At 35.7% G+C, this 14,724-nt stretch overlaps 3 protein-coding genes across 3 annotated transcripts in view; all 3 read left to right on the forward strand.

Annotated features, from left to right (window-relative positions):
* The window catches only part of LOC110788198 (expansin-like A1), a 33,677-nt gene extending 20,608 nt beyond the window's left edge, over positions 1–13,069 (forward strand). Inside the window, exons 2-6 of the mRNA XM_056843047.1 lie at positions 10,724–10,841; positions 11,005–11,114; positions 11,604–11,788; positions 12,401–12,533; positions 12,629–13,069. Of these exons, the coding sequence (XP_056699025.1) occupies positions 10,730–10,841; positions 11,005–11,114; positions 11,604–11,788; positions 12,401–12,533; positions 12,629–12,871 (783 nt within the window). The 5' untranslated portion in view covers positions 10,724–10,729 and the 3' untranslated portion in view covers positions 12,872–13,069. The remainder of the gene's footprint in view (positions 1–10,723; positions 10,842–11,004; positions 11,115–11,603; positions 11,789–12,400; positions 12,534–12,628) is intronic.
* LOC110788157 (expansin-like A1) lies at positions 1,503–3,289 on the forward strand. Its single transcript, XM_021992794.2, has 5 exons — positions 1,503–1,660; positions 1,794–1,903; positions 2,019–2,203; positions 2,596–2,728; positions 2,846–3,289. The coding sequence occupies exons 1-5, from the start codon at positions 1,549–1,551 to the stop codon at positions 3,089–3,091; spliced, it is 786 nt and encodes a 261-aa protein (XP_021848486.1). The 5' UTR covers positions 1,503–1,548; the 3' UTR covers positions 3,092–3,289.
* Positions 5,253–6,836, forward strand: LOC110788199 (expansin-like A2). Its single transcript, XM_021992832.2, has 2 exons — positions 5,253–5,428; positions 6,169–6,836. Exons 1-2 carry the CDS (start codon positions 5,317–5,319, stop codon positions 6,288–6,290), a joined length of 234 nt encoding a protein of 77 aa, XP_021848524.1. The 5' UTR covers positions 5,253–5,316; the 3' UTR covers positions 6,291–6,836.
* Positions 13,070–14,724: the final 1,655 nt, after the last annotated feature.

Consider the following 14,724-nt stretch of genomic DNA (forward strand, 5'->3'; position numbering starts at 1 on the left):
CCCCTTTTAGAACTCGCGAAAAACCCAAACGACATTTGGGAGGGATGGATTTCACAGAACGCAACCGCTTAGACAATAAAGTGTCTAGAAGAGCAACATCAAAGGAAAAATGATGTTCTCGAGGCGTATCAGAAGAAGACAGCTCGGAAGTAGGAGCTTGTGGTTTTTGAATACAGTATAGAATAAAACGAATAATACCATCCCCATAATTAGGTGGGTCCACTAAAACAGTACTAGAACCACTGCCATGTCGACACCTAGTACGATGAGTATGTGTCTTGAAACAATCTCCACATAGCCAAATTCTCATACGACGAAAGGTCACCTCAGCCGTAGAAAAAACCTGCAAATTGGTAGTAAGGGAATGACGGGTTACATCCCGCACACCAGAGCAACAATGACGATCCCGTAAGTGAGTGATCAGAGAACTCCTCACCAAACCACGCCCACCTCCATCCTGGCACCCGCTAAGACCCACAAAAGGGCAATGAAACTTCTCCACGGAAGCCGCCATATCAAAGCACTTCAACAGGATGCCCAGAATTTCCAACACACCACAACCACAACCACCAAAACACCAACACACCAACACACCACAGCCACCCTAAACACCACTGAAAGCCAGAAACACCCTAAACACTACCACGCCACAGCCACAAACAACGTCACAAAATGCCACCCTAAACACTGCCACAGCCACAGCCACCCTAAACACTACCAGAAACACTCACGTGCAACACAAAATGCCAAACTGGATTATTATTATTATTATTATTATTATTATTATTATTATTATTATTATTATTATTATTATTATAAATCAAATGCCAACAAAGTCAAATATTTTACAAATAGTTAGTGGGAAGCCGAGATACAATCTGGGCCCCCACTCCCCTGGCTATAGCAAAGCCTATCCTAGTGAAAATATGAGCAGCAGCACGAGCCCCAATGTCCTGTGTTATTATTATTATTATTATTATTATTATTATTATGTGATATCCGTTGTTACCACAATCCACAAACTGGGGTATTACTTTCCATACAAATAAATATTTATTCTTTTAGGAAAAGATTTTGGCGGTAAAATTTTACACGAGGAATTAACATGTACGGAATATCATTTATGGTGTCTGTTTTAATATAAAGTAAAATAATAGATTGCACCATCCAATAGTAATATAGTATGCCGTAAGGCCCGTAACTACTGCAAGTTACATTACGAAGTACTCCCTCCTTATTATCAAGAAGTCTAACATGAGAGTCGGTATCGATTAAATAATCATTAAACCTAAGCAATTATGATTTATGAAGACCTCTTTATGTTTATAAATATTAATCATGCTTTTAAGCAATTGATTTTTTAAACAATTCTCCCGCGCTCTGCGAATTTGCTTTGTCTCCTCCCCACTATAGAAAGTACACTACATATGAGTAAAATAAACCATATTTCACGTGTTTTTCTTTCTATGAATTCTATATATATATATATATATATATCAAGCATTGCAATCTAAAATTTGAATATCTCAAAAACGAATCTCAAAGAAAATGGCTATCTTCCTCTGTTTCGTCTTCCTTTTGTTCTCATCTGCTTCTGCAGCTTGTAACCAATGTGTCTTATCAAAAGCTAGTTTCTTTGGTAGCTCTAAAGGCCTTTCCGGTAATTTTCGTTTTTCTAAAGTTGATATTAATTTTAGTTTCCGCTTAATTAATAACATCCTAGATGCTAATTAATCCAAAATCTGAAGTGGGTAAGTTTAATTAGTTGAATTAAATGATTAATATAAATACAGGTGGAGCTTGTGGATATGGTCCCGTAGCTGTGGATTTCCATGGTGGACATGTTGCTGCTGCGCTTCATACTATTTACAAGAAGGGTGAAGGTTGTGGTGCTTGCTTTCAGGTATTAATTTAGTCTGGACAACAACTTAATTATTGCATTAAACGTACTCTCTATAAAGATTAAATCGGGACAGAGTGACTAATTAAGGTATGTATTATTATGTTGTATTTGGCAGATAAGATGCAAGAACAGTGGTGTATGCAATACAAAAGGGACAAAGATAGTAGTGACTGATCTCCACACTGATAAGAGCAACGCAACAGACTTTGTGCTGAGTAGCAGAGCTTTTAGAGCCATGGCCTTGCCTGGCAAGGACAAACAGCTCTTAAGTGTTGGGATCGCAGATGTCGAATATAAGAGGTGAAAATACGTTACTACTTCCTAGCAACATGTCCACCATGGAACTAGTTACGATCCTTTCAGACTTTGGGGATTATCCGTTTAAAAACGTTGATCCTTTATGACTTTGTGAATGGTGTATGTTTTATTTGTATCACTTCCATACGTTTTATTATTCCGGCCACCAACATGGGTAAATAATGTCCATATCCCCTTAATCCAAGTCGAATTAAGTTCATTCATTAAGGGCATATAACACATTTAGCACTTTGAGTTGCCTAACTAGTTCGATAAATAGACGTTTTTCTTACATTTTTGGTGTCTTATGATCGTATATGATAGAGAATATACGCATCTGGGATTCTGGTCTGTACTAAAAGTAACACAGTATGAAACTGATGAATATGCAACAGGGTACCCTGTGTTTATAAAGGTCAAAACGTGGCTATCAGAGTGGAAAAGTTCAGCAAATTTCCAAACTATTTGGCAGTAACAGCCCTCTACCAAGGTGGTCAAACTGCTATCTTAGGAGGTGATGTAGCCTCGGTAAGTAATAAAGCGTTACATACAAGTCTACGTTGCAAAATGTTAAATGTGTAGTCTAAATTTGACAAATGTTTAACTGTTTTTGGCATATATATATATATATATATATATATGTAGGTTGATCGACCAAGTAACTGGGTTTACCTGAGCCGAAACTACGGGGCAGTGTGGGACACAGACAGTGCTCCAAGCGGGAATCTGACGCTGAGGTTTATTATTAACTCTGGTTTTGATGCACAGTTCTTCTATACCAACGAAGGTGTCTTGCCTGCCAACTGGAAGCCTGGAGTCACATACAACACTAGTGTGCAAATCACTAATGTTGCTTTAGACGGTTGTGCTCCTTGTAATACCTGGAAATAAACCGATATAATATAATATCAGCATGTAGTATTATATTGCTGCAGTCTACTTGTGTAGTTTTGTGTCTTCAGATTTTTGTGTACTAAGTCAAGTGTTAACGTACGCTTACCAAAACTCTTATTTAAGTCTGTTGTACGATGTGATCTATAATTAGTGATAAATCTTTTGTTTTTAATAAAATTTATCCCTTTTCAAATCCTTAACCTAATCTAAGGTCGTGGGCCATGGGCCGATTTTTTTTGGAAAAAGCACGACAAGGCACGGCACGACTCGATCCGCCACGACAAAATACGCTAAATTTAGTAAAATTAGGCTTAAGCCTGACAGTCCGACCCGGCCCGACACGAAAGCCAGTGGATTTGGGGCCGGATCTAGGCCTTGTTTTGAACTTTCCGGCCCGGTCCGGCCATGTTAACCAATTCTTGAATAAGTACGGTACTGCAAAATAACTAATGTACTACTACGAATTACTTCATCCGTTCCACAAATATTGCAAAATCAGAATAGAGGGTATAAATGTAAACATTGTATTAAAAAAATAGAATAAATCACAAGTGTAAAGAACTTTCAGAAACGGACTTAAACGGAAAGCGTAAAGAACTTTCCGGGACGGAGATAGTACAAATTACTTCATCTGTTCCACAAAATATTGCGCCATTTTGACTTTTAATTTATTCGTATTGCATATGACCATCTTTTGTAATATATACGTAAGTAAATATGTAAACATGTAGGATGTTTTTAGATTCGTATCAATATATATACTTTTCAAATATCAATTTTTTTTTATAATATTTAATTATGCATAATTTGAGATATTAAGAGCATCTCCAATGGTTGTAGCTAGGGACTTGCTTGCGATTTTTAGAAATTCCAAGCTACTAGCTTGACCATTGGAGTTGAAATAATAAATTAGCTTGGCCAAGCAAATTAGCTTACTTAAGCTAATTTGCTTGAAAAAACTTGGCCAATGAAATAATACTAAATTAAATTAAAATAAAATATTGATTGACAAATATGACTACATTAAATATCAAGCTAGTAGCTAACCACTAGGGTACTAAATAGCTAGAAAGGGAAGTAGCTTGAAATATTATGTGGCATGACAAGCTAATTTAGAAATTAGCTTACCATTGTAGATGCTCTAAGAGTCAAAGTCATGTGTTGTGCATAATTTTAGATGCATAATTGTATACAACATGGTTCAATATTTAAGGCACAGAGAAAATACTAGTATTTTAATTTATTGTCTAAGTTTTTTTGTTTTGGGTAAGTCATATAATTGTCAAAACCAATCATACAACCAAGATATGAAGATGCTAAGGGAGTCCCACATGGAAAGAATAAAGAAGAGTTGCATTCATAACTTTAAGTGTTTACCTAATTCTATCAATATGAGGCTTTTTGGGAAGGTGTCCAAAAACAAATCCTTGCGGACTAGTCTCAATGCGAACAATATCATTCTAATTTGAGAGTAAGGTGAAATTCGGCCCAACAAGTTGGATGTTTGAGCCAAACAACTGGTATCAGAACCCAAGGTTTGGGAGCTAGACCTTGGGGCAGTGGGCTACATTTGTGGTATAGAATGCGTTCAAAATTATTCTGGCATATCATACTGCAATTATACTACTCGATCTCTTCATTCTAATATGATAGTCCTAAATTAACTTTTCCACTATTTCAACTCAATATTTAATCGTAATTTTTTTTATTAAAAGTAATACAAAATTTGATATTGTAATATTATACATAGAAGCGAATAAAACAATATCTCAAATGAATATGTTTTGAATTATATATTGAAAAGAATTATAAAATTCTCTTTGATTGGGAATATTATTAAAATTTTAAATATAACTAACATTTGGCTCTCAATTTTGTTTTAACACAATCAGATTTGAAATAATAATAGTTTTATGAGGACCATGTGCACTTGAATATTATCTACATTTTTTATAAGTATTACGTTAAACAAAGCAGATAAATTAATAATTAATTACTTTCGTATAATCATGCATTAAGCAATTGATTTGTTAATTAATTTTCCACGCTCTGCGCATTTGCTTTGTCCCCTTCCGAGTTCCTAGTTCTTACAATCCTATTATAGGTCTATAGCCTATAGGAAGTACAGTAGTACACTATACTTGACGTGTTTTTATTTCTATATACGAAGTACTACGTATATATCAAGCATTACCATCTTAAATTTCAACATCCCAAACAAAATGGGTATTTTCCTCTGTATCATCTTCCTCTTGTTCTCATCTGCTTCTGCATCTTGTAACCAATGTGTGTTAGCAAAAGCTACTTTCTTTCGGAGTTCTAAAGGTCTTTCTGGTAATTTTCTCTCCCTTTTTTAAGGCTATATATTTTTCGCTTACGTTTTACTCATGGGTAATTTTCTCTTGTTTTCTTAACCAATGTATCCTTTTTCGCTTTGTTAAAGTCTAACTCATATTAGTATTAATACTACCAAAAAGATGGCTAAGAAACCGTTCCAGAAAGGCCTAAGACACCGTTGAATGTATCGATTGCATAGGCCTGTCAACATAAGACACCATAGTTTTGATCTGAGAGCATTTGTAGTGATAACTCTTATTCCCCCTCTTAGTCTCTCCTAATCCACCTCATCATCACTCTTAATAAGAGTTAGGTACCATAAAATACAAGAAATACACTATTTATACATTAACTCTTAGATAACTTTATCATATTTTTAATTTTATTTTTGTAATAAAAATGCCCAAAGGCAAACACAATACCAATCAACATTCCACCTCACCCCCTCTTAATTTCTAAGAGTTAACTCTTATTTAAAGGATGTCACCATCAACCTCTAAATAAGAGTGGGCTAAAAGCTACCCCAATTTTGTTAAGAGCTAGCTCTAAAAAAAATTATCTCCTTAAAAGTGGGCTAAGAGTCCCGTAGTATTAATGCTCTGATAAGTTAATTAGTTAAACAAACATAACAAACAAACTTAATTGTCAAAAAATGATAAAGTACGTGGGTTATGTTAACCTTAGCTTGAACTTGTTGAATATTTATAAATATAAATATAAATATAAATATAATGCAGGTGGATCTTGTGGGTATGGAGCCGTAGCACTGGACTTCCATGGTGGACATGTTGCAGCTGCTGTTCCTTGTATTTACAAGAACGGTGAAAGATGTGGTGCTTGCTTTCAGGTACTTAATTAATTTGTTTTATTTCGAGGGCCTTTTTATCATTAATCATGGATGCTACTACAAGTCTACAAGTACTAGATTGAGTGAGCAGTAACTATGGGGCTTCCCTGAGCCGAAACTATGGGGCAGTCTGGGACACAAACAATGCTCCAAGGGGGAATCTGACTTTCAGGTTTATCATCAACTCGGGCTACGATGCACGCTACTTCTATACCAGTGAAGATGTCCTGCCTGCCAACTGGAAGCCTGGTGTTACATATTACTCTACTCACCAAATCAATGATATTGCATTAGAAGGATGCGCTCCTTGTAATTCCTGGAACTAAATCGCTTAGGTCTCCTTGAGTACGTCCATGTATCAAATTTGTTCACATCAGTTAGCTTTTTACCTTCACCTACTCTTTTTTCACCTTCTTTTACTAGAATTTCAATTTCATACTTTCATGTCATGATCAGCTACAATTTTATGTACTCAACTAATGTCATGTATCACAAATTCATATGGAATAACACTTTGTTGAAACCCATTTTTTCACATATTATTAGACTTGACAAAATAGACTCTTTCCTCAATCCAAAATCCGATTTTATATATATCCGAAATCTCTACTCTTTTTGTATTTTTGTAAGTGTTATATACTCAGGCTATACACTTATACGAATACTCATTTTACTCCCTCCGTCCCTTAATACTCGCACCGCTTTCCTTTTCGGCTGTCCCTTAATACTTGTACCGCTTTTATAAATAGAAATTCTTACCAATATTATATCATTTCTCACACTTACCTACTAACTCATCTACACCACTAATCCCTACAAAAAATCATTTAAAAATTCACATACCCCACTCACCACTCTCCATCCCTTACACATTTCCCACTAACTATATTAAAAAAAATACTCTACTATCAACTAACACCTATTAAATTAATAAGTCAATTCAAGTGTCTTAAACTCCGCACCAGTCAAATCGGTGCGAGTATTAAGGGACGGAGGGAGTAGAAGATTTGTCCGTATCCAGCAATTCCTCCATCGTCATATGCCATATATATTCGTCGTTATCTGATACAGATATTAAGGACAACTATATTTAAAAGACTGTCCAAATTTGGGCAAAGTCACGTGTTTGTCTAGCCACATTTGTATTTGTACTCGTAGTAATTATTGCCATCCAACTCGTCGGTGATCAATGATAATTAATCAAGGATTCCTTTCCATATTGTCCTGTTTAGGATTAATCAGAGTAAACATACAAGTACTACTAGTTTCATGTACTCCGTATACACTATACATAAACTGATAGACATGTTCATCTATAGTTCAGTCCACTGACCTAATCCAGTCCGATCAGGAAAAGTGTTGGTTTTGACACCTTTAAATATGCATTTTTAGACTAAAGTCCGAATCCGACCCGAAAAATTCACACTAAATTTATGAGTTGAGTTTTTGGGTTGAAGTCTGGCCCATCTATATATACATAATACTACTACTCCGTATTAGAGCCGCTGAGCGTGTGCACGACAACTATTTGACACTCGGTTCGGTTAATGTTTGGCTCGAATGCACTGGTAGATAAGTTCTGCTTGAGATCTTAATGATTGAGTCGTGTCAAGGTTCGACTCATTAACACCCTTAATGAATTTTAAGCAAATGCTTTGTTGATCAAGTTTCCCGCGCTTTTTTTTATTGATGCAAGCATGGTCATTAAACTAAAATACTTTTAACGGTTACAAGAACGCTCAAAGAGGTTTTTCCTCCAAAATTACATCTGAAATATACTTGGGTTGGAGTTCAAAATACTCTAATTTAAAACTAACTATTACATTCGAACGACACATTTTTATCATTCTGTCCGAACCATATTAGTGCATATCGAAGCATTGTCCAAATCAATCTGGAGTATGTTCCGTAAAAGGTTCCTATATTTAGGATACTCTAAAAACCCCAATGTACATGCTCTAGTTTACCATAGCAAAATTAGCATCAATAATATGCGGATTCTGTAAGCGGTTTATGGCTTGTTGTGAATCAGAATTGTTGGTATTCACGAGCTGCATGAGAAGCCTATGAATCATGCACATGCATTATGAAGCTTCTAGAATCAACTCTAACTACTTCCCCTACAAACAAGGAAGGTTGTTAGAAGGTTGTTAGGGTTGTTAGATGATGATCAATGCTGATCATCTTTGTAACATTAGTTAGCTTTGTATATTAATGCTGAAGTGTACAAATAGAAGCTTTTGATTAGCTAGTACACCTCATTGGTGTTAGTCTAGACTCGTGTATATATAGCATACATTGTAATCATTTTGCTTAATTAATTCATTCAAGCAATAACACTCTACTTTCAGAATTTTCTCTCAATTTCCTCCAACAGATTTTCACCCAACAATGGTGAAATCTGACATGGTATCAGAGCAAGATCTTTAGATCCTGCTGAGTTTTTTCTTCCGCAAATACATTCTGATTATTTGATCAACTGATCAAGTCATTGTCTCAAACTAGATCATCAGTTTTCTTCGATTTTTGTTTAGGAATTCTTCCTGATTTTCTGTAGAAATTCTATCTAGAATTTTCTTTCAAAATGCCTGATGATCAGGATTCTTCTCTTAATCCAAACTCTGCCTATTATCTCAGCAACAATGATCTTAATACCTCGAAATTGGTTAACATAGTATTTGATGGCAAATGCTTCAATGACTGGAAAAGGTCTATGGTGATTGCTTTATCTGCTAGGAACAAGTTGAGTTTTGTTGATGGAACTATGAATCAGCCAGCTGTTGGATCAGTAAACTTCAGAATTTGGAACAGGTGTAACGATTTGGTAATATCCTGGATGCTAGGATCTCTTGAGGTTTCAATTGCAAGGAGTGTGTTATACTTGAAAACTGCTAGAGAAATCTGGTTGGATCTTGAGGAAAGATTTTGTCAATCTTCTGGTCCACAATTGTTCACAATACAACAGAAACTTTGTGATCTGAATCAAGAAGATGATGAGCAAATTTCAAGTTTCTTTACCAAGATCAAGCTTCTTTGGGACCAGCTTGATGGCCTTGATCCACTTCCATCATGTGTTTGTACTGGTTGCAGCTGCACACTAACTCAAAAGCTTTTGAAATCTCAACAAGATCAGAGGTTAATACAATTTCTGATGAAGTTGAATCAGAAATATGATCATTCCAAGAGCACTATTCTTATGATGTCTCCATTGCCAACAATTTCAAAGGCATATGGACTACTCCTGCAAGAAGAGCGGCAGAAAGAAGTCAACAGCAACAGAACTCATAATATGGAATCAACTGTGTTTACTGCAAGCAAGTTTACTGACAATAGACCATATAAATCCACTTATGCTCCTAACTCTGGTAATTTTGGTGTTCAAAATGCAAGCAGTGGAAATCAGCAAAGGAATTTTACTTATTCTAGAAATAATCTGTACTGTGAGCATTGCAAGATGAAAAACCACACTGTTGACAAGTGTTGGAAACTACATGGCTATCCTAAAGATTTCAAAGGCAGAGGAAAAAGAGTAGCAGCAGCAGCTCAGTTGGAAGAATTCACTGAGAAAGAAAATCAAGTTGAGTCAGACACAGGAGTGGTTCATGCAACCTTCACAGAAGAACAATACAATCAACTTTTAAGCTTTCTCAACACTCAGAAAACTGCTAATCAAGCTGAACACTCAGGCTCCAGTTCACTTGGACTAGCAACTGCTACTCAGCTGAGAGGTACATTTTGTTTATGTTCTAAATTCAAAACTAAATGGATTTTAGATAGTGGAGCAAGTGATCACATGTGTTCAGACAAAAGTATGTTCAGTAATCTAGAACCAGTTGATGATAAGTGTCATACAATCACAATTCCTAATGGAGCAGAAATTCAAGTAACACACAAAGGCACAATTGATCTAGGAAGAAATATAACACTTAGGAATGTGTTGTTTGTGCCAGGTTTCCAGTTTAACCTGATAAGTGTTTCCCAACTATGCTGTGATACACCTCATTGGTGTTAGTCTAGACTCGTGTATATATAGCATACATTGTAATCATTTTGCTTAATTAATTCATTCAAGCAATAACACTCTACTTTCAGAATTTTCTCTCAATTTCCTCCAACAGATTTTCACCCAACAATGGTGAAATCTGACAAGAATCGATGACCACTTTCTACCATACTCTACTTTGTTTACCTGCAAATCTGCAATCGAACACATATGGCTAGTTTCCCGCGCTTTGCGCATTTGCTTTTGTTTCTTTCTCACTTTCTCCGTACCATATTTGATGTTACTCCGTATTCTACTCATAATTAATCACGAATTTACCCCGATAATTTCAAATCTGCTGACCTGTACTCCACTCTCTCGATTTCAATTTCACTCTCCCATTCTTTCTATAAATAGCAACTTAACAAGCATCCAAAGACCACCGTCTTCCTAGTATCTCAAAAAAAAAATGTCAGTTTTACTCTGCTTCATCTTTCTCTTCTTCTCATCTGCTTCTGCAGCTTGTAACCAATGTGTGTTTGCAAAAGCTGCTTTCTTTGCTAGCTCTAAACCTCTATCTGGTAAATTTCTCTCTCCATTTTCTTAGGGTTTTAATTTTCCAAATTTTGATTTATTTTAAGACCCAGATGATTTTAATTTAATTTTGGCTTAATTAACAACAACCCAGATGGTAATTTTTCGAAAAATTAAGTGGGTAACTTTCAATTTTCCGATTGAATGCAGGTGGAGCTTGTGGCTATGGTCCTTTAGCTCTGTACTTCAATGGTGGACATATTGCTGCGGCTCTTCCGTTTATTTATAAGAAGGGTGAGGGTTGTGGTGCTTGCTTTCAGGTATATCTTTCTCTGTTTCACTCAAAGATCTACACTCATTTGTTAATTTTTGTATGTTTTTTGGCAGAAATTCTTTGATTCTTTTAGTTACTGTGTAATTATTTGTAAATGTGGTAATGTGTCTGGTTAACATCTCAATATGACCTGTTTTTGGAGCAATTGCTAAAGATCTTGAATTATTACTCCGTTCCTCTGGATTTTAATAGTCGCGTTGATAGGGTAATTTAAAATAGTGACGTGACAACTAAATTCGGACGAAAGGAACCTAATTATATAATGGGAGTGGATAATTGAAACTTAGCATATTCATATTTTACACTGGTTTAATCACTGTGTACATGTAGTGTGATAGCATTTCACAATTTAAAAGCTCATTTTCGAGGTGTTAATGGCCAAAATTCCTTGTGATTAATTTGATGCATTATGTTTAATTGATGCTACGAGGACTAGATTTACATTTTTACTGAGGTGATTTGTTATGTTGAGCAGATGAGATGCAAGAAAGTTGGTGTTTGCAGTACAACAGGCACAACCATAGTTGTAACTGATATCCACACCGATAAAAGCAACACCACAGATTTTGTGCTGAGTAGCAGAGCTTTTAGGGGTATGGCCTTGCCTGGCAAGGACACACAACTTGAACAAATCGGGATTGCAGATGTCGAATATAAGAGGTGAAACTCATTACTCGTACTTGGCTTATTTGAAACTTTTGACACCACTTATTTATTGGCTTGTCAAATTGTCAATCTTATATTTGTATACTATAACCATTTTACGTGTTATATGAATTAGCTATGGTTCTGACTTCTGAATATTGTGTATCATAATTCATACATAGAATCTTAGTTTCTTGACCATGGTGATCTATGAGCTATCAGCTTATCTTTAGTATGCTACTTCGTGAGTTCGTGTGTATTAGAATTGACTATATACCTCCATCATAGTTAGAGGGCGAAATGTTGATAGTGCCTTAACCCAAGTTATACTACAATTTTCTATCAAGGTAATTAGAACACCGCGTCTCTGATAGAATTTTCTCATTCATGTTTGTTATGGTATGGCTACATGACTAGTATAGTAGTACTCATTAAAATTTCAGGCAATAGGTTGATCTTGTTGCTGTAGTGATAACCAACAGAGAATCATTCAACTTGTTTTTTCTTTTGGTTTGACTTATGGGCAAGCTCATTCAACAATCAACACTATGAAAATGAAAATTACAACTCTAATACAAAAGTGGCTAATAAAGTATGGCTAACATTATGATATTGAATATGTATCAGGGTGCCCTGTAATTACAAAGGTCAAAACTTGTCTATCCGAGTGGAAGAGTTCAGCAAACCTCCTAATTATCTGGCAATCAAAATCCTCTACCAAGGAGGTCAAACCACTATCCTAGGAGCTGAAGTTGCTTCTGTAAGATAAAATTTCACATTTCTGATCTGTTGTCAATAATTCTTGGCTAAAAAGTAGTCATTTTAATTGTTTTTTTTGTTATATTCTGCAAATAGGTTGATAAACCAAGTAACTGGATTTCCATGAGCCGGAATTATGGAGCAGTCTGGGACACAAGCAAGGCTCCAACTGGTAAACTGATGTTCAGGTTTATCACCAACTCAGGCTTCGATGCACAGTATTTCTACACCAATGAAGTTCTCCCAGCGAACTGGAAGGCTGGTGTGATATATTCCTCTAAAGTGCAAATAAAAAACATTGCATTAGACGGTTGCACTCCTTGTAAACCATGGAAATAAATCATGTCCATGGCCGCCTTGATATGCTCTTAGTACAAGTGTTGTGTATCAGAAGATTTTCGAGCTGAAAACTGTAGCCAAGATATTAAAATAGAAGAGTGGGTTTCATGTCATAGAGTCATGGTTGTTAACTGACTTTGTATGTCTATTGTCTAATGTCTGCAATGAAACTCAAATATACTCTTTTGTGTTCCTAAATCCTTTCCCAGCTTTACAAATCACAATGTCTGTCGGTGCTCTAACATGACTCTCTTTCATTGTTCATTGTTCATTGTTCTTGGTTTGCATCTGTATAGTTGATGTGGTTACTTAATGATTCAATCCTACAGGTTAAAAGGATATACCCAAGTTTTTGCGGGTCAGTTACAGCAGTAGTCAGCTGTAGTTGTCTGATATCAGGTTGATGTTTTTATGAGTGTTTGGCGTTATTGTTGGTCTGTGATTTGATTCATGTGATTTGTGTCCTTCTGCATTTAAGATGCAAGTCCTTGTCAAATCTAATGGTTATTTTTAGGAGGTTTACAAGGTTAGTGTTCTTGTCTATAAGAATGATGAGACAAAATTAACTTTTAACCTTTGTGAATAAGAACTTGTCGAATTACCTGATACTCCGTCATATATAAGGCTAAATTGGATTTGTTGTCTATCAAAAACTGACTAACAATATACTCGATTGTAATCCGGGCTACATCAAGATGATTCTTAACACAAATACGGTTAATGAATTGACTCAAATCGAATTTGCAATAAATCAAATCTGATTCGAACGTCCTATATGCTACGGAGTACATTGCTACCTCTGTTGGATATAATGCAAAGTATGGGTAAAAAGTAGGGGTGTCAATTCTCAATCCGACCCAGTGAATCCGATGGGTTTGTCCGACCGTTTAGAATCCGAACCGTTTAGAACCCGCGAGTTGAAATTCAAAATCCGATCCGATCCGATTATATTCAACCCGAATCCGACCCAACCCGTTAGTATTGATCCAATTAAGATCCGAATCCGTTAACATACCGATCCGTGACAATCCGAATCCATTTAATCCGATCCGAAACCCGTTTATGATCCGATCCGTTTCAATCCGAATCCGTTCCAACCCGAGGAATATCTGTTTAATCCGATCCGTTTTTAATCCGTGACCCGTTTCAACCCGTGACCCGTTTAATCCGATCTGTTTTTAATCTGTGACCCGTTTCAACCCGTGATCTGTTTAATCCGATCCGTTTTTAATCCGATCCGTGATAGAAATATAGAATTATATATTCGTAAACTTATAATCTTATAAAAAAAATATATAGTTTTAGCTTATACAGTTATGTACTTTGCAATTATCGTTTGATAACCATATAGTTATATAATTATGTAGTTATAGTCTTACAAAGTTTATTGTATGGTTATAGTCGTACAGATGGTTATCATCATCAATCCATAAGATATCCAATTTCGTATATGAAAAAATTATAAAAACTTGATATTCTGAAAATATATACCGAGACCAATATAACAATGTAACGCCCCGACCTCTAATTCAATTATTAAAGCATAATTAGCAGCGGAAATTAACCTAATTGGTCGGGACATTACCTGCCGTAACTTCCTTTTCGGAAATTACAAGGCAACCATCAATCATAAGCCTTTAAATACTCCAAAATATATATATAATCCTTTATATTATCAAAATAAGAGTGCATAACTGACTAAAAGTCTTTAATTAAAACTATTAAAACTATTAGAACCGTAAACATAAACTAGGTGGATAATATTAAAGTGAAGCTCCTCGCCACTACTCGTGTCCATCATCCCCCGCAGTACCTAAAACGGAAAACAAAACGGTGAGCCGAAGACTCAGTAA

The sequence above is a fragment of the Spinacia oleracea genome, chromosome 4, assembly GCF_020520425.1.
Source record: "Spinacia oleracea cultivar Varoflay chromosome 4, BTI_SOV_V1, whole genome shotgun sequence".
Classification (NCBI taxonomy): Eukaryota; Viridiplantae; Streptophyta; class Magnoliopsida; order Caryophyllales; family Amaranthaceae; genus Spinacia; species Spinacia oleracea.